The sequence below is a fragment of the Paroedura picta genome, chromosome 12 (genome assembly GCF_049243985.1).
Source record: "Paroedura picta isolate Pp20150507F chromosome 12, Ppicta_v3.0, whole genome shotgun sequence".
In the NCBI taxonomy this organism is placed as follows: Eukaryota; Metazoa; Chordata; class Lepidosauria; order Squamata; family Gekkonidae; genus Paroedura; species Paroedura picta.
In genome coordinates, this window is record NC_135380.1 from 34902826 (window position 1) to 34919534 (window position 16709).

Consider the following 16709-nt stretch of genomic DNA (forward strand, 5'->3'; position numbering starts at 1 on the left):
TTCAGTTCCTGTTGCTCCCCACGCCCCAAAGGAGAGAAGAAACCATGAAGTATTCCACTTGCACTACTGACCGGGTTTCATCTCGCTTTTGCTCAACCTCTGCCTCCAGCTGCAGTTTGCGAAGGCGCGCTTCTTCAGCTTTGCGCTGCTGCTTTAACAGGAAGGCAGCACGTTTTTTAGCCAGTTCGTCTTCTGCTTTCTGCTCATCCTGCCAAATTAAAATTCAGTTTAAAAAAATTAGTATTCTTGGGGATGCGAAGGAAAATCTAAAACTATATAAAAGCAATGAAGAGCTAGCACGGTGTACTGGCTGAAGAGTGATGGACTCTAATCTGGTGAGCAAGAGGTGATTCCCCACTCCTCCACCTGCAACCCGCTGGGTGCCCTTGGGCTAGTCACAGTTCTGTTAGAGCAGTTCTCATATGGTAGTTTTGTCAGAACTCAGACCCACCTAACTTCATAGGGTTATCTCCTATGGGGAGAGGAAGGGAAGACAATTGTAAACCACTTTGAGACTCATTCAGGTAGGGAATACAAACCAACTCTTCTTCTTCTGCTAGAAAATTCCAAGACCGCCCATTAATCTGAAAATGGGGGGAGGGGGCTTTAAAACTAACAAACTGCCCCTTTTTACATTTGCAAACTAAGGGTCGCATGCTATGTTTCCAATTCCCAAACTTTAGACAATCCTTTTGCAGTTCTGCAACATGATCACACTAGACTTCAAGAATGTCGCAAAACAAAATGGCAACTATGTGCAACTGTCCTTTCGTCATCAAGCATGCTCCATAACAGTATACTATCCAAGGCAGCTGATGCCCCAATTTAGAGAACTGCAAGCACAGGAGAGAGCCTGCTACTTTCAAAAGCTACCACAGAGGGATTCAAATCGAATAATGATCTAATTAGATTCTCACTGGACACAGTGGTGCCCTTTCCCTTCAAACAGTCCCTGACACCTACTCGCTGTCTGGGGCACCCAAGGCAACCAGCTCCTAGGAATGGGCTATCGCCAACGGACTGAAGCAAAGACATAATTGGTTAGAGTACACTACTCAGATCTTGTTAACTATAAGCCCCATCTATTTACGGCACTTTTAACTGCTTTTCTGTACTCAACGCTGACACAATTTTGTCAGCAAATCCCTCACACTTTAAGTTATTTGTAACTCAAGGGTACTTTAAAGCATGCGGGAATTTAACATCAGAAGAGAAATTTCACCTTCTCCATCACAACAAAGAATGTCTATTCCAAGATGACCCCATATTACATGTGGATTTGTACCTAAGAGGCGCTTCTTCTTAAAACTATTATTTTATCTGTATGATGACAAGTATATACAGGTTTGATCAATCAACTAAGATTTTGCTAACCAAGCAATAGCCTTATTACTAAGCAGCTCTACTAAGTTTACAAGAGAAAAGTCAAGAGAATTTAAGGCCTTTATAACCCTGTGAACAAACTAAGGATTTGCAGTTTGGAGAAAGTGTCATTTCAAGTATCTTCCACAAAACAGTCCTTCATGTAATATGACCGTGAGCATAGCAAGGTAGTTAAATGGAATAAGGAAATTTAAAGCAGGAGTAGCCAATTACTTCATCCGGATGCCCAATCCTTCCTGCCTAAGGTTTTTGAGGACTAATCCACAACCATTATCTCATGATTTCTCACTCTACACTTTGGAAACTGGTTAGGGAAGCTGTGGCCTTACTGGAAGCGCTGCAGCCCCATCTGGTGAAAAAAAACCCACACACTTTCTGCCCAGGATTACTGCTCTGCCAAACAATCCAGGATTCAACTACAGCACTATTATGCTGCTTCAGTCTTACCTTAAAGAAAAACCCAACTCCTGACTTCTGGTCAATTTCACTGATTAAGTCTGTGGAGCTGCCTTGGCTTTCCACATCTTCATCTGGGCCTTTCAAATCAGACAGGTCTACTTCAATTAGACTGCCTTTGCTTCTCAAGGGTTCCTCCACTGGGACGTTCTCTTTCCCTGAGCCATCAAAAGAAGGGTTAAAGTCCTCGATGTTGCTATTCACATCTTTGATAGTTTCAGAGAGGATATTCGTGTCTTTGGAAGTAGACAGAACAAATTCCCCCCGGTGATTGCTCTCGTCACGGAGTCTGTAACTATCAAAGACAAGCTTCTCCTGAGGGGCGCTTCCGGGATTCACATTATTTTCAAGGGCTGCTTCAGTCGGTGTCTTCGGTGAATTGGCTGATGGAAACTGCCTTAAATGTGGCAAGGTGTCCACACTGGGAGTTGGGGTTTTGATCCGGGCCGCAGTTTGCTGTCTGTCTTTCGCGACTTTCAGTTCGGATGGTCTCCCAGAGCGGGGATTGCGCCCTTGGCCCAGCCGAGGTGGCTTACGGAGGCTGCTCATTCCTGTGGGGGAGAGGGGCTCAACAAAATGAATGGGTGCTTTGATCTTTTGGTCCTGAGAGCTGCCTCTCGATGATGGCACTGCCGGCGTTTTCATTAAGAGCTCCTGCTGCTGAGAAATCTTCAGTATGGCCTGCTGGAGGGTACTGATGGTTTCGTTCAGTTTTTCGATGGAAAGGTCACATTCGTTGATGTCGGCCACTTCAATGTTCTCTTCCAGGAGCGCAGCAGAAATCATTTTGCTTTTCTCTATTTCGTGTATGGCGGGCTCTTTTGGATTGTTCTGCTCAACGAAGGCAATTGTTTCCTGCATTTTCACTTTGGGAACGTCGCGCGAGTCATCGAGGACATCTTCGGTCCCTTCCTCTTTCACAAAGAAGACTTCTGATTTAGAGTTCAAGGAGTGTGCATCGTCCAGGCCTTCCCCGTTATGCCGCGAGTACTCTTTGGTGAAGTGTTCTGGCTTCAGAGGCTGCGAGACATCGGGGCCTTTCCCCTTTTTGACCACATGCAAAAAGGCTGCCTTGCCCAGCTTCAAACGCTGCCTGGCTGACAGAGTCTCCATCTTCTTCTTCTGAGCCTCAATGGCCCTTCGTTTCTCCTCGAGCTGCATGTGAAGCTGCACCAATTCAGAAGCCAAGAGATTAACATTGTCTTTGCTTTGCCTGGTTGGGCTCTGTTCCCTCTTCTGCTTCCACGTTGTTAACGGAGCCGGGCAGCATTCTGACCCATCAGGTGTGGTCTTCTGAGAACTACTCGTACTGGATTTGTTTTCGTAACTGTTCAGCCTCTGCAGCTTCCGTTCAGCAAAGCTAGTCATCCGGGCGCTCCCACTGGTCATGGACACACTGCTCACCTGAGAGATGGTGCTCAGGCAAGGACTCGAGCGCCCGCTGGCATCGTCTTTGTCTTCGTGCTCCTTTACTTTCATGTCCTCCTGTAGCTTCGCTGACTCCTCTTCTCCAATGTACTTGGCAATTATCGGATGGTCGTCTGCCACTAAATCTTGTTCTGCTTCCTCCATGTCTAGAATGTCGGAGTCAGAATCTTGCCTCACAAGGGTCCATGAGGTGTCTGCTACGTGGGAACTTGGGCTTTTTACATAGCCCACACTGGTACCACTTACCACATCCTCATCAACTTTGGCAGTGTGAAGAAAGAATCCGCCAAACGACTGCTCTCGAGATGGAGGTTCCATACTGCTGCTTGCTTGAGGCCGGAAGGGTTCTGTGGCTATCTCAGATTGTACCGACGGTTCTGCCAGGCCCGAACCAGCAACGGCTGTTAATTCGGAACTGGAAGCTATGCTAAAAGTCCTGTTGAGGTTGTGATCGGCATGATTGCTCATTGTTTTTTTACGGACTAAGGACGTGTGTCCTTCGTTCAGTCTCTTTGCTACAAAACCTCGTGTTTTCCCTTCGCCACATTCGTCCTCCTTGTTAATTATTTGTTTTTCCTTTGCTGGTCGCAGGACAGCAGGCATTAAAGGCTCCAGGAAAAAACTCTCTGGTTTGCTCTCCGGCACTTCATTTTGTGGCTTCTGAGCCCACGCAGCTGCAACAAGGCCAGGTGATCTAGCCGGCACACTCTGAAGTTCAAGGCTGCCATGGCTTGGCGTGGCATCTGGTCGGATTACTGCAATCAGTTCCTCATCCTCATCCTCTATCTCAACATTGTTCAGCAGGCTTTTCCCATTGCTTTTCACTGGCACAGAGTGAGACTGCTGCTTTGGAGTGATGTTGATGATGTTTGATGCTAGACTATCCTTGCTGATCGAGCGAGCCAAGCTAATACTATCGCCAGAACTAGGGTCTGCATCGCTGCTTGTGGCATGATGAAGACCAAATGGCGTCGGCTGAGACAAAGGCCTGAGAGAGAGAGAAAGATAGGAGTTTGGTGTTTTGTTGTTGTTATTGTTCCTACTGCTTATGCAGAAATTAAGTTTTCGACAAAAAATCATCCTACCATACAAAACTAAGAATCTCACACAAAGTCTGGATATGACATAGCACCTTCATGTGCACCATAATGAAAAAGAATTTAAATTTTCCACAACAATTTTGTGAAGTAGGAGGACAGTATCCCTTCCCTTTTACAGATGAGAAACCAAGTCTGATTTTATCAAGATTCTCTAGGAACTCTAAGGAGGGACTTGAACTTCATTTTCTTACGACCAGATACAGCCATGATACAGCCAACAGACCAGAACCTGCCATTTTGTAGAAGCCTGATTTCAAAACAAAGAACCCTACCTTGGTCATGCAATGTGCTCACAGAATTTCACCTGCTTAGAAAATGTAGGCCAGTCTCTTGCATATTTTTACACATTCAAAACATGACCCTGATTGCCTAACATTGGCCCAGTGTTACAAAGGGTACATTTAACAAATTCATAGCGAGTCCTTCAATGATGGACATGTTTAGATTAAGTCAAACTACCAGCCAGTGATTAACCTGATGCACCTTTACCAATTAAATTAATCTCAGGGCCAACTACATGAGAAGAGATGCTATCAAGCTCTCAACCCAGCAGATCTATTAAGCAACATAATAAGATCAGGGCCATTGGGGGAGGGGGGGGGGATCTAGAGGTCCATGTGCATTAGGTTTGAATTCCCACCCTTCATTTTTAAAATTCTCTGATTCTTTCCACTGTAAAGATATAAATTTCCCCTTACATCACAACAAGGAAAACATCAGTCCAGGCTTTTTTTTAAAAATGGAAAGCTGGGAAATCAGAGTATCCGTTACGATATTATACCAGTATAATAATATTCTATTGCCAATTTTAAAAATATAAAGCCTCTTGTACAACACAAGGGAAAGAGTTGCCTTTTTTTTGTATCACTTCCTACTGCAATGTGTACAGTGTATATCATGTAAGTTAAATAAAACCTATTATATCATCATCTTGACCCTTTTTCTTTACTGTTTCTTACCTAATGAACAATTATGCTATTCACAGTATCGGGTAGCCAACTGATTTGTTATGATATATAGTTTGAATCAGGATCTTGGGGACTGGGGTGGGCAGACAGAATCCATATCCAGGGGGGCCCAGGGTGCTTCTCGGGAACTTTGACTAAGGCTTTAAACATTATTTTTATTCTCAGGTTACCTTGGTTTCTTGTCTGGCCAAGCAAGAACCGACTCCCGTGGCTGCCCATCCACTCTAGTCAATGAATTAGACCGATTGCGTTGACCTAAAAAAGGTTATGGAAATTAATTGTTTTAAAAAAACAAATGCTTTATAGTATTTTAAAGCTGTTTCAAGCTATTCTGAAATGTACACTAAACATCTAAACCAGGGGTAGTCACAACCTGAGGTCCTCCAGATGTCCATGGAATACAATTCCCATGAGCTCCTGCCAGCGTTTGCTGTCAGGGGCTCATGGTAATTGTAGTCCATGAACATCTGGAGGACCACAGGTTGACTACCCCTGATCTAAACAGTTGGCCATGTGAGGGCAGCATAAAGCTGCTTCAACAGTGTTACAGCAACTCAGTTATCACATGATCTATGGCAGTCTCACAGAATGAGCTGCTGATTAGCAATGACATCAAATTTATCAACCTAAAGACAGTCCCTCTAATTTAAATGAGTTTCACCCCCAGATAGCTATACATGAAATATACTGGAACATAGCAGAAAGCAACTATATATATAGCTGTGGAAAAGCCTTTCCCACCCTCTCCCATCAGCCCAAAGGCTGGTGAGAGTGGTGGGGCTAACATGCAGCTTGCCTGCTCAGCATACTGTTCCACCCACCGGTAGCCAGGGAGTACAGGGTGGTCTGTGCACAGCACAGCCAGAGGGGCTCCTGGCCGGCAGTAGGACAGAGAGCACAGGGCTGGGGCAGAGGAGATATGGATAGCCATCCAGAGCCCTACGGCTTACCTCCTGCTGGCTCCTCATCCTATTGGGAAGTGTCAGGAGGAGGAAGTCAGGGGAAGAGTTTTTGACTGGCTGTCAGTAGGGGAGAGCTCAAAGCCCACTGGAGGAATGCTCCCCCAATAAGGGCCAATCAAAGGCACGTGTCATCAGCAGGACCCAACAGCAGCTTGAATGGTGGACAATTCCCTGTACTCCTCCTTCTAGTGGCTTACCAGACTAGGAATCATCAGCAGAATAATAAATGATACACAGATCAGTTTGGGGGGTGGTGAGAAGAGAACCAAGCCATAGGTTCCAACCTGGCCCCAAAGCCTTCACAAGTTCTAGAGAAAACCTTTGACAATTATGTGATTCTGTGTATAACTGGGAATCTTTACTTAAGACTGCTTGTGTTGAATGCCACCACAGAGAGAGGTCTAGAGTCCAGTAAGATGCATCTCTCTGACCACATTTTTTGACTTCCAAAGAATTAGCCTTCCTTCCATTCCCCATCCCAGAGAAGTAGGGTGGCAACTTACTACAAGCAGTTTTTGATAAGAGTTCTTAACTGTGACCCTTCAGCAATGGGGTACTTTTCAAAGGAACCCAAGTCAAAAAGGGCACTTTGCGATGCATTATAGTTAGGCTCATCATATCCCCATATATATATATCTAACATAATAAAGCGCTGTCTACCTGAAGCATCCTCCCCCTGCAGAGACTTCTGTTGTTTCTGTCTCAACGGCAGTAATGGATGGCCTGGGCTGAAGGCAGGGCTTCCTTTTCCACTGCATTTAAAAACACATACAAAAGGCATTTTTTTAGAATTACAAATGATATCACAACAGGGAAAATATCCTATGGTAGGAAAAACACACACAACTGCTATTCTATTCCTAGCCATTTTACTACTGCCCAACACAGAACAAAACACTGATCCTAAAACCACAGAGGAAAAAAAATCTTGTCAACCATCTAAAATGATCACACAAACAAATGAACTCCATAGTCTTAAAATGGAGCAGAACATAAAACAACAAGAGAAGCACAGTCAAACAGGTCCCAAAAATGCCTGGTGGGCGAGGGGGATTAAGTTACTAGTCTGACCAGGAAGATGCACTCACACAGCTCGTTCAATATCCATGTAAAACCACTTGAAGGTTTAAAGGCATGGTTGAACGGCATGGTTAAGATAGAACAGAAGATAATCCCAAAATAACCATAAAAAACACAAAAATTGGTAGAATATAATTCAGAAAAATATAAATATATTAATATGTAAAAAGTATAAGCTATGAAACCCTTGGATGAAAGTCATCTGGAGAAAGAGAGGAGGCTAGGCTGCACATCCTTTCCACACAAATAATATTGAAAGGCTATAAAGTCTCCACAAAAAAGCTACCATTAATACCAGTACTTTGGTTGACACTTCCTTATAATTCTTGATCTTATCTACCTTCCCTTATCTTGCCATGTACTTCTCCTGAGATCCTGCTTACAGCTCTACTAGAATCGAGGCTGTCTCTTCAGCCAATCAGGCACACTACCAAACCCAAAGTGGGTTTCTTGTGCTCTCTCACCTGATGGCTGCCTCAGCGTGCATTCCTCCTCCTACTTCAGGTTGCTTAGGTGTGCCCTGAGGCACCGCCATGCAGCAAAGGAAAAGAGAATGAGCAAGGAGTGCACTCTGCTCACAGATTTGGCCCATCACACAGCAGGCTGAGATGAGGCAATATGATTTACATTTTTAATCACAAATGCAGCAATACTACATAGCAATAAAACCTCTATATCAATGGATCTCAAGTTCTCTCCATCAGCCTGTCAACTGGTGAAAGGTATCAACTCATAGAATCTGCACAACACAGGAAACTCACAACAACCCATTGTGACCCCAAATTTATGCTCAGATGATGCTGCCCCCCCCCGTCCCGCCACAAAAGAAAGCCCAAATCCATGGCCAATCTGACCTGGAGGAAATTCACCTCCCAACTGGGTATGCAAAAAAGAACCACAAGAGCCAAGCACTGACACAACCCTACCTGCCCACTCACACAATATGAACAAGAAAACTTGGGAATTCTCACTGTTGTCACAGATCTAGCAGCCAACACACTGAAAGGTAACCTTTTGCACCTCAGAAGCTTAGGTTTCAGGTTCAAAGGCTCAGAGAAGCAGGGAGAGCCCCACTGCCCCCAGAGCTGAGAGACACAAACCTCACCCGGCAACCCAATTTCAACTGATAGAAGGAGGTATGCAAACATGCTCCAGTTTCATGACATAATTAAAAGACAAATACAGAACTGAGCAGGGGAAGCAACCAGAGATGAGCTCATGTTTCCACTGGCCAACAACCACACCTTGACCCGCCCAGCACAAAGTCACAAATGTCCAGTTCACAGCAGTTTCACAAGACACCAGGCTGACAGGCATAACACAGTCCCCTAAAATCACAGAACAGGTTGGAAAAGGAAGACTGAGAGTAGAGAGAGAAAGACAGACTTACAGAAACTCAAATTCTTCAGGATGCAGGTAATACCTGTTGCAAGACTCCAAAGGGAGCTGAACTGTGGGCTGGGTATCACCCGAGCTAGAAGCTGCTGGACTGGCCATGAAACTCCGTTTGGTTGCATTGGAAATAGGAACAGGTGGCCGACTGCTCTTCTGCTGCAACATTGTTTTAGCTGTACAGTCAAACACAAGGAGTTAGTATTTTTAAAGGTGCTACCTAAGCAGGCTTCAACATCTCGTTTCAGTTATACACACCAAAAAGACAAAGCTTTTGGTATGTGTATTTTAAACAACCAGCTACATAATAGGTCATAACAGTGAGTCCACCTCATTACAAGCCTGCATAGATATTCTTTAAAAGTCAATTGTTTCCAGTGCCCCAAGTTCAGTTCCAATTCTAAAATGGAAGCAGTCTTAGCTTTAAGAAGTAATTCCTGTATAATGGATAGGAAATGGGAGCAGCTTAAACAAGGATATAAAAGGGAAGAACATGTCTGAAACACAGTTTTTAAACGTCAAGAAAGGCAGATTGAGACACACAGATCTGGACTGTGAAACAGAACCCCCTGCAAAATTCTCACCTGTATGTCTTATTGGAATAAACTAGTTTTGCTCAGTTCTTATCCACTTCAAAAGCTCATGCCAGATAATATCCCCCTCTCTGCCAAGTTGAATGCAGGGGGAGGATCCATTTGGATTCCCAGAATCCCTTAAAGTGGTACTGAACACTTCTGTAAACTCACTTCCAACAAATACTGGAAGAAGGGGGGACCATTTTTCGATGCCTACCTCATACCAATGAGTATAAGGAAGCATTCTGCTCCCAGTTAAAAACACAAGTGAATTCTGGGTTGAGGATGGTCAGAAAGGCACTTCTACTAATTTTCCATGCCTCCAGCTTGGTGTAGTATTTAAGACAACCAGCCTGATGTAGTGATTAAGAGCAGCGGTGTTTAATCTGGTGAGCCAGGTTCGATTCCCCACTCCTCCACAAGCAGCCACCTTGGGCTATTCACAGTCCTGACAGAGTTGTTTTCATAGAGCAGTCCAGTCAGAGCTGTCCCAGCCCACCTACCTCACAGGGTGCCTGTGGTGGGAGAGAACAGAAGTTGATTCTAAGCCTCCTTGAGATTCCTTTGGGTAGTGGAAAGCAGGGGATATAAACCAACTCTTCTTTTTCCACAGGAAGAAGCCTACTACGTTGGAAAACACATGAAGCTGCCTTATACTGAATCAGACCATGAGTCTATCAAGGTCATTTGGACTAGCTCTCCAGGGTCTCTGGTAGAGCTCTTTCATATCACTTGATCTTTTTAACTGGAGATGCCAAGATTGAACCTGGGACTTTCTGCATGCCGAGCAGATGCTGTACCAGTGAGACACGGCCTCTCCCCCAAACTAGTCTACAGAAACTTTGGGAATACCCCAACGGACAAGAGAAACACAGTACTTCAGGATAAAAGGTATTGCTAGTGAAATTGCTTCTTCATTGTGCAAAAGTAAAAAATCTCACCATCTTTTACTTCTTGGAGGTCCCTGGGCTGCACAAAGTCAGGCTTGACATTCTCAAACCACCAGAACAATTCAGCAATGAAGACCATTACATTGGACTAGGGAAAGGAGGAAAAAGAGAGTTAATGTCCGTACACTGCCCATATGCCACTATATGCCACCATACATTTCTTCACATATCTTACCTTCAGAACTAAAGGTGCATATAACATGTCCTCCAATGTGAGGTAAAAACATTTGTTTAAGTATTCATTTGAGAACTCCCGGAGCAGCTGAATGTTATAGATGCTGTCTGCAATCGACGTTACTTCTTTCAGGCAGATCTCTTCCAATTGGGAAACGAAAGATCAGGGTTACCACACAGCCAAGGAGTTAATTACCAGATCACAATAAATCATGTTTAAGAAATCAGTGAGCCATCCATTTCCCAGCAGTGCTTTGCAACAGTCTACGGAAAACAGCAAGGCAGCAGCTTCCATGGAGAGACCACAAGCCACGTACAGCCCTCTATTCTCCTATGATCCAACAGACGCGTGAGAGCCTACATGCCAACTCAGATCCAAACAACAAGGGTCTTCATCCATTCTAAACTCTGCATAGGTTATGTCAGCATGTATTAGGACAAGAACTCTTTTGGCAGCGGCTCCAACACCACACAAAAGCTTGTATGAATTGGGGGGCGGGGGGGGGTTGCAATATTTTCATGTTTATTTTTAGCTTGATTGTCTATAGACATCCTATAGAGGAGTGGTTTTCCCTTGGGGATAATTTGCTACAATATAATTAGAGCACTGTTTTTTAAAAATGTTATTATTGGGATTTTGAATTTTTTACATGCTCTTGATTTTCCAAAATGTACTAATTGAGTAAAGTCACACTACGCTATTACTGCATCTACAAGGGATAATTGTGTATCAGCATAAAATGGGAAGTCATTCTCACCAAACAGCAGAATGATGACCAAGACAGTATAAGAAAAATCTTAAGTATTAGAACTGAAAATTAGGAGATCTACTATGTATCTATTACATTTTTATTCCACCCCTCCTTCAAGGAACTCAGGGCAACATGAATGATTCCTGCATTCCCTGTGATATCCTATTCTATGAGATTAATGAGGCTGAGTTACTTGCCCATGGTTAGCCATCAAATATCATAGCCAAATGGGGATTTATAACCTGGTCTCCCAGCCCTAGGTCTACATCATGGCCAGCACAACACATTTGGCTTGATGATCATTCCATCACATGCACATGAGGCTCAGCAGGACATAGTATTTGGAGAAGTCATGAACAATGTATGCCAACATATAAGAATGATTTTTAAGCATGTCATCAATATAGTCATACTTATGAATTTTATTCATAAGGCAATTTATCTACTCAAGCTGTTCTTGGGAGATTCCTAGTGAATACCACTGGATTAAAAGATGGATCAGCTGGTACTGCCTAAAGAATGACTCCAAAACACATAACTTCTTCCTGAAGAAGGTAACTTGAACCAATGATCCTGAACAGGGACATTCCTACAACTATAGGCCATCACAAATTAAACTGAGTATTTCCCACTGCAATCAATAGGATTAAAAACACTTGTGTCACTATAGATCATAGTCCAGATGTTCAGTCCAACTTCAACATGCATAATATCATACATAACCAGCTAAAAATACTTGTTTATGCTTATAGTATTCAATTATGTTTTGTTTTAGTCATGTAAACAAAAAAAAAGTCAGCACCATACCATCTAGCTTCATTTGTTCAGGACAGTAATAGTGTATTACAGCCAATAAAGCAGCTCCATCACTGCAGTCCTTCATGAGGTCTTCAAGCACTGGGAAAAAGGGTAACTGCCGACTTGAAAGGTGATCTCGGCGATATCGTACCTGGTAAAAGAAAGCGAAGTCCCTTATCACTATAGCAAAAGGAGGGTTTGTACCCAGAATAATTTCATCATGGATCCTGAGTTGATTAAACCAGGGGTAGTCAACCTGTGGTCCTCTAGATGTCCATGGACTACAATTCCCATGAGCCCCTGACAGTGTTTGCTGGCAGGGGCTCATGGGAATTGTAGTCCATGAACATCTGGAGAACCACAGGTTGATTACCCCTGGATTAAACTGTAGCTAGAATATACTTTTCACTTGAAGGCACTTCCATGTGTCAGTTAACCTCATAGAGGTTTTACCAATAGGGCCATACTACCAGGGTTGTACAACACTCTTAAGAAAACACAGCAAACTTAGTTTAGAGAATTTGTGCAGCAAAGCTCAACTCTAGAAGCACAAATCCAGGCTTCTAATTGTGATTGCAAAATTAATCCAGTTTATAACGTATTTACTAGTCTTTACAGTAGACCCTTGCCATTCTTGAGATTAATATGAGCGGTTAAGGGTGAATACTAGGAGATAGGGGTCTATTGCCTCCTGATAACAAAAGCACCAAATTTCTCCCAAAATGTATTGCTGTATTGACGACAGTGCAGTGGAAAGTAAAAACAAGTTGGTTACAATTTCACATGGAACAGAAATCAAAAACAAGAACCCTAACTGGAAATAGCCAGGACCTGAAAGGTTGAATGTCTGTACAATTTAGACATTGTAATAGGTAATAAAATCATATAAACATTTCTTGTGAGCAGCTTAAAAAAAAATCACAATGGATCAGATGGAAAATGTCTCTCAGAGAATAGTCTCCTTCTTTCTACCAAGAAATTCTGATGTGGACCCATGAAGTCGGTGCATGTATGAAAGCAGGTGCCCTCGACTGAGTGTCACTCTAAAAAATAAGTTCTTATGCTTATTTTACTGGCTGCTTTCTGTATTTTATATTTTAGCAATATATATTTTAGCAATATATGTGTGTGTCAAAAATCAGACTTTTTGTTTTCTGTTCCATGTAACATTTCTCCCCTCTTTGTTTTTTGTATGATTTCACATGACTAAATTGCAGACCACAAATAAGTTAAAACATGAGTCACAAACCTTCAAGAGGTATGGGTCTACAATATTACCAGGCGGCATTGGCTTGTTTCCTTTCCTCAACCAAAACAGGACAGATTCTACTTCATATAAATAGTTCCCCTAATCAAATACTTGCTCACTGGAGTCTAAATGAAAACCGATTCTGCACAAAAGAGGTTTAGAGCAGGGGTAGTCAAACTGCGGCCCTCCAGATGTCCATGGACTACAATTCCCTGGAGCCCCTGCCAGCATTCGCTGGCATTTGCTGGCAGGGGCTTCTGGGAATTGTAGTCCATGGACATCTGGAGGGCCACAGTTTGACTACCCCTGGTTTAGAGTATACGCTGCCAGTGAGTAATTTGCTGCCGTTTTGCCAAAACACAAGTAGAACCTTGAAACCAACTTCAACACACTTCAGTAGAAGGTGTTTCAAAATATTGACAAGAGCTTCTACAACTACTGCACAATAGACAGTAAAATATACACAAGGTAACATATTGCCACTCTTGACAGAAAATAAATTGGTAGAGTTTGCACACCATGAGTTAAAGCACAAGTTAATGAATCAGACATGAATTAGCAATGGACTAAACAGTACATGTACACCAGTATGCTAGACATTTACAAAACTTCATTTGACTATTTTTATCCAAATATCCCAAATGTCGTACAAGATTGCTAGCCGGCTGTGTAAGGCTACATCTACATATGAAACGTGTATATTTGAGGAAAGGACAGGCTGAGAAATTATTTGCGAAAACAAATCTCATTGGGCAGCAAGTGCCGAAGGAAAGGAATATAATGCAATGCTGTAAAATTAGCTTTAAGCTTTTCCTTTAAATGTTTCTTTTAGAGCTTCACAAGTCTTGGAAGTGATGTTGTCTTGAAAAATAGACAAATAGTATTTCCTATTAACTAGTCGGAGACCACATAACAAAACTAGAAGAATTAAAGGTTTTTTTTAATATATAACCAAACACGCAGTTTGTTTTTCAGCCAGCCTGAAGCTCTCCATAAATATGTAATGTAATGTGAGTCATACTGTACCACACGAGCATATTCCACTGGTTCCAGCATGCAGTGTGACAGCGCATGCATCAGATCAGGCTTATGCAAAAAATAGCAAGGTATTTGATGGCAATCAGAATCATAACAAATTCAAGGAGGCACTACTGATTGATTACACATTCAATCCTGAATATTGCCATTCAAATTCAGCTGATAAGAGTAAGGTGATTGGGTTAGTTTAAAGTGTGTATTTCTGAATAGCCCCTCTCCCAAACACACACACACAAACCCTGCTTCTAGCTGAGGCTGTAGGAGCTGAACAAGGCTAATGAAATCTTCAATAGAGAGGTCCCCGTTCAAAACTAACATATCTCAAAACAGGAAAACCCTCACTTCATAAATCCAGTTGTCATTTTGTAAATTCAGCCTTAAGCAATTGTAGCAACCGTAGCAAGGTAAGACTTTCAGATCACACGTCCGCACTAACTAAAATGCTTAGGAGAGGGTACATTGAAATGTCTTCCAACACTTCGCCACAATGAATTCTGTGAGCCAGGGATCCAGAAGTGTCATACTAAAACACCATGTGAAAGATCAAGGTGCTTAACTGCAATCCTGAGCACAATAATGTGCTAGTCAAACTCCCGAAGCCAAAATCATCAGGACTGAAGTTAAATTACCATCTACAAATACATAGTTAGTATCAAAAAACACCCACTACATTAGTCTTCTCTTGGGGAGAGGGGGGCATCCAAATTACAGCTAACATGACAATCTAGGAGGGGGTTTCAAAGATTCAGAGGTGGTCTGCCATTGCCCGCTTCTGTACAGGGACCATGGTGATCTCCTATCGAAATACAAACACCGGCCAGCCCTGCTTAGTTTCCAAGAACTGGCATGGTCGAGCTAACCTGGGGCTATCCAACTAAGGGCTTTTTAAAATCACCATTTTCGTCATTGTAAAAAAGGTAAAGGTAAAGGTATCCCCTGTGCAAGCACCGGGTCATGTCTGACCCTTGGGGTGACGCCCTCTAGCGTTTTCATGGCAGACTCAATACGGGGTGGTTTGCCAGTGCCTTCCCCAGTCATGACCATTTACCCCCCAGCAAGCTGGGTACTCATTGTAAAAGAGGTCAAAGCCTAGTTCTGTCACCAACACTTCCCAGAAACAGTTGCTACTGGGCATTTGAACCAGCCCTTTACAGGTGCCAGCCCTGGTGTTATGACCTTGTCAGAACTACAACTGCAAGCTGCTACTCTAACAATGGTGGTGAATTAGAAGTACTGAACCGAAACATCCCATGCTTCCATTTTGGAGAAGAACAAAAATAGTGATACAAATCATCTTTAAACTTCCCAATTTCACCTTAGTACTGTATACAACTGCATTTTCCAGCTAGAAATAATGTTGCAGCACTCTGTGCACATTTTTTCACTTAATGTCTTATTGTGGTTTCTCAATTCCTCAAGCTCCAGACTTTGAGTGTCAACAATTCTGAAATGCTGTATAGTGATGAGTATGCTGTATGTACAGTATGTGGAATCATGTTATGGAATCTACTTTAAGTTGATGTCGCTGTCCTCGTTTTTAAGAGCCTTAAGCAGAAAGAACATTGCAAGTTGTGAAAGCAGCATTTTAAATGGAAGCAAAACACTGAGAACAGAACTGTAAAAGCCATGGTTTTGTGGGTGACAACCATCACATAGAATTAAATCACTTACAGGTACTAACTTCCAATACCATTTGGAGGGAGACTGCTCAGGAAGCAGGGAAGGGAACGTAGGAACAGGAAAGGAACATCAGCAGAGCAAGTTATAAGCAATACTTCAATGCACCCAATCCACAGACACTTTCATATCGTGGAATGATTTGATATCTACAAGCAATCAAAAATACTGAGTAGACAGTATCCCCAGAAACACATAATAGCATTAAATTAAGGAACCTCATAGGCCTGTGTTGAAAAGCTTTCTTATACAGTGTGGGATACTGAAAAGATTATTTGCTCAGCAAATATCACAACATACATACAGGAGCACATAGTGCTGCATAATCAGAACAATGGCACGGTATTCACTGCAGTTTGACCAACGTCTTCACAAAAATCGGACCAACTTTGAAGTCATTTATATTTGGATGAAAAGGTTACATTCTCCAATAATGAAAGTGTAGCATCCTTTTAAAATATTAGTGCACCGGAACAGATAAAGGGAGAAAGGGGGGGATGGGGCAGGAAGAGTTGCACATATACAGGGTTAGTCCTTCTGAGTTTTAACATAGTACATGCTTTATTAGTATTGTTAAGTTTCTGACTTTCTTCAGATCCAGAGTGCACTGCACAAGATCTTAAGAAGTGATGAATGCCTCAGGCTATTCCAATAGTTGAGTTTCTTTCATCCAAGACAGAGCATTCAAAAGTAAGAATGTCACCATTATAACTATCATCTGGTTTAA

The 16709-nt window shown here is 42.7% G+C and overlaps 1 protein-coding gene across 8 annotated transcripts in view; it reads right to left on the bottom strand.

Moving 5' to 3' along the window:
- Nucleotides 1–16709, bottom strand: part of CAMSAP1 (calmodulin regulated spectrin associated protein 1) — a 41295-nt gene that overhangs the window by 5090 nt on the left and 19496 nt on the right. For 5 of the 8 annotated variants that reach the window (XM_077304823.1, XM_077304822.1, XM_077304824.1 and 2 more), the window contains 9 exons: nt 15977–16009; nt 12028–12169; nt 10470–10609; nt 10286–10382; nt 8768–8945; nt 6958–7049; nt 5506–5590; nt 1831–4255; nt 72–208 (listed from right to left, as the gene is read on the bottom strand). In XM_077304823.1, the coding sequence (XP_077160938.1) occupies nt 72–208; nt 1831–4255; nt 5506–5590; nt 6958–7049; nt 8768–8945; nt 10286–10382; nt 10470–10609; nt 12028–12169; nt 15977–16009 (3329 nt within the window). The remainder of the gene's footprint in view (nt 1–71; nt 209–1830; nt 4256–5505; nt 5591–6957; nt 7050–8767; nt 8946–10285; nt 10383–10469; nt 10610–12027; nt 12170–15976; nt 16010–16709) is intronic. The other 3 variants (XM_077304825.1, XM_077304827.1, XM_077304826.1) reach the window with 3 other exon arrangements.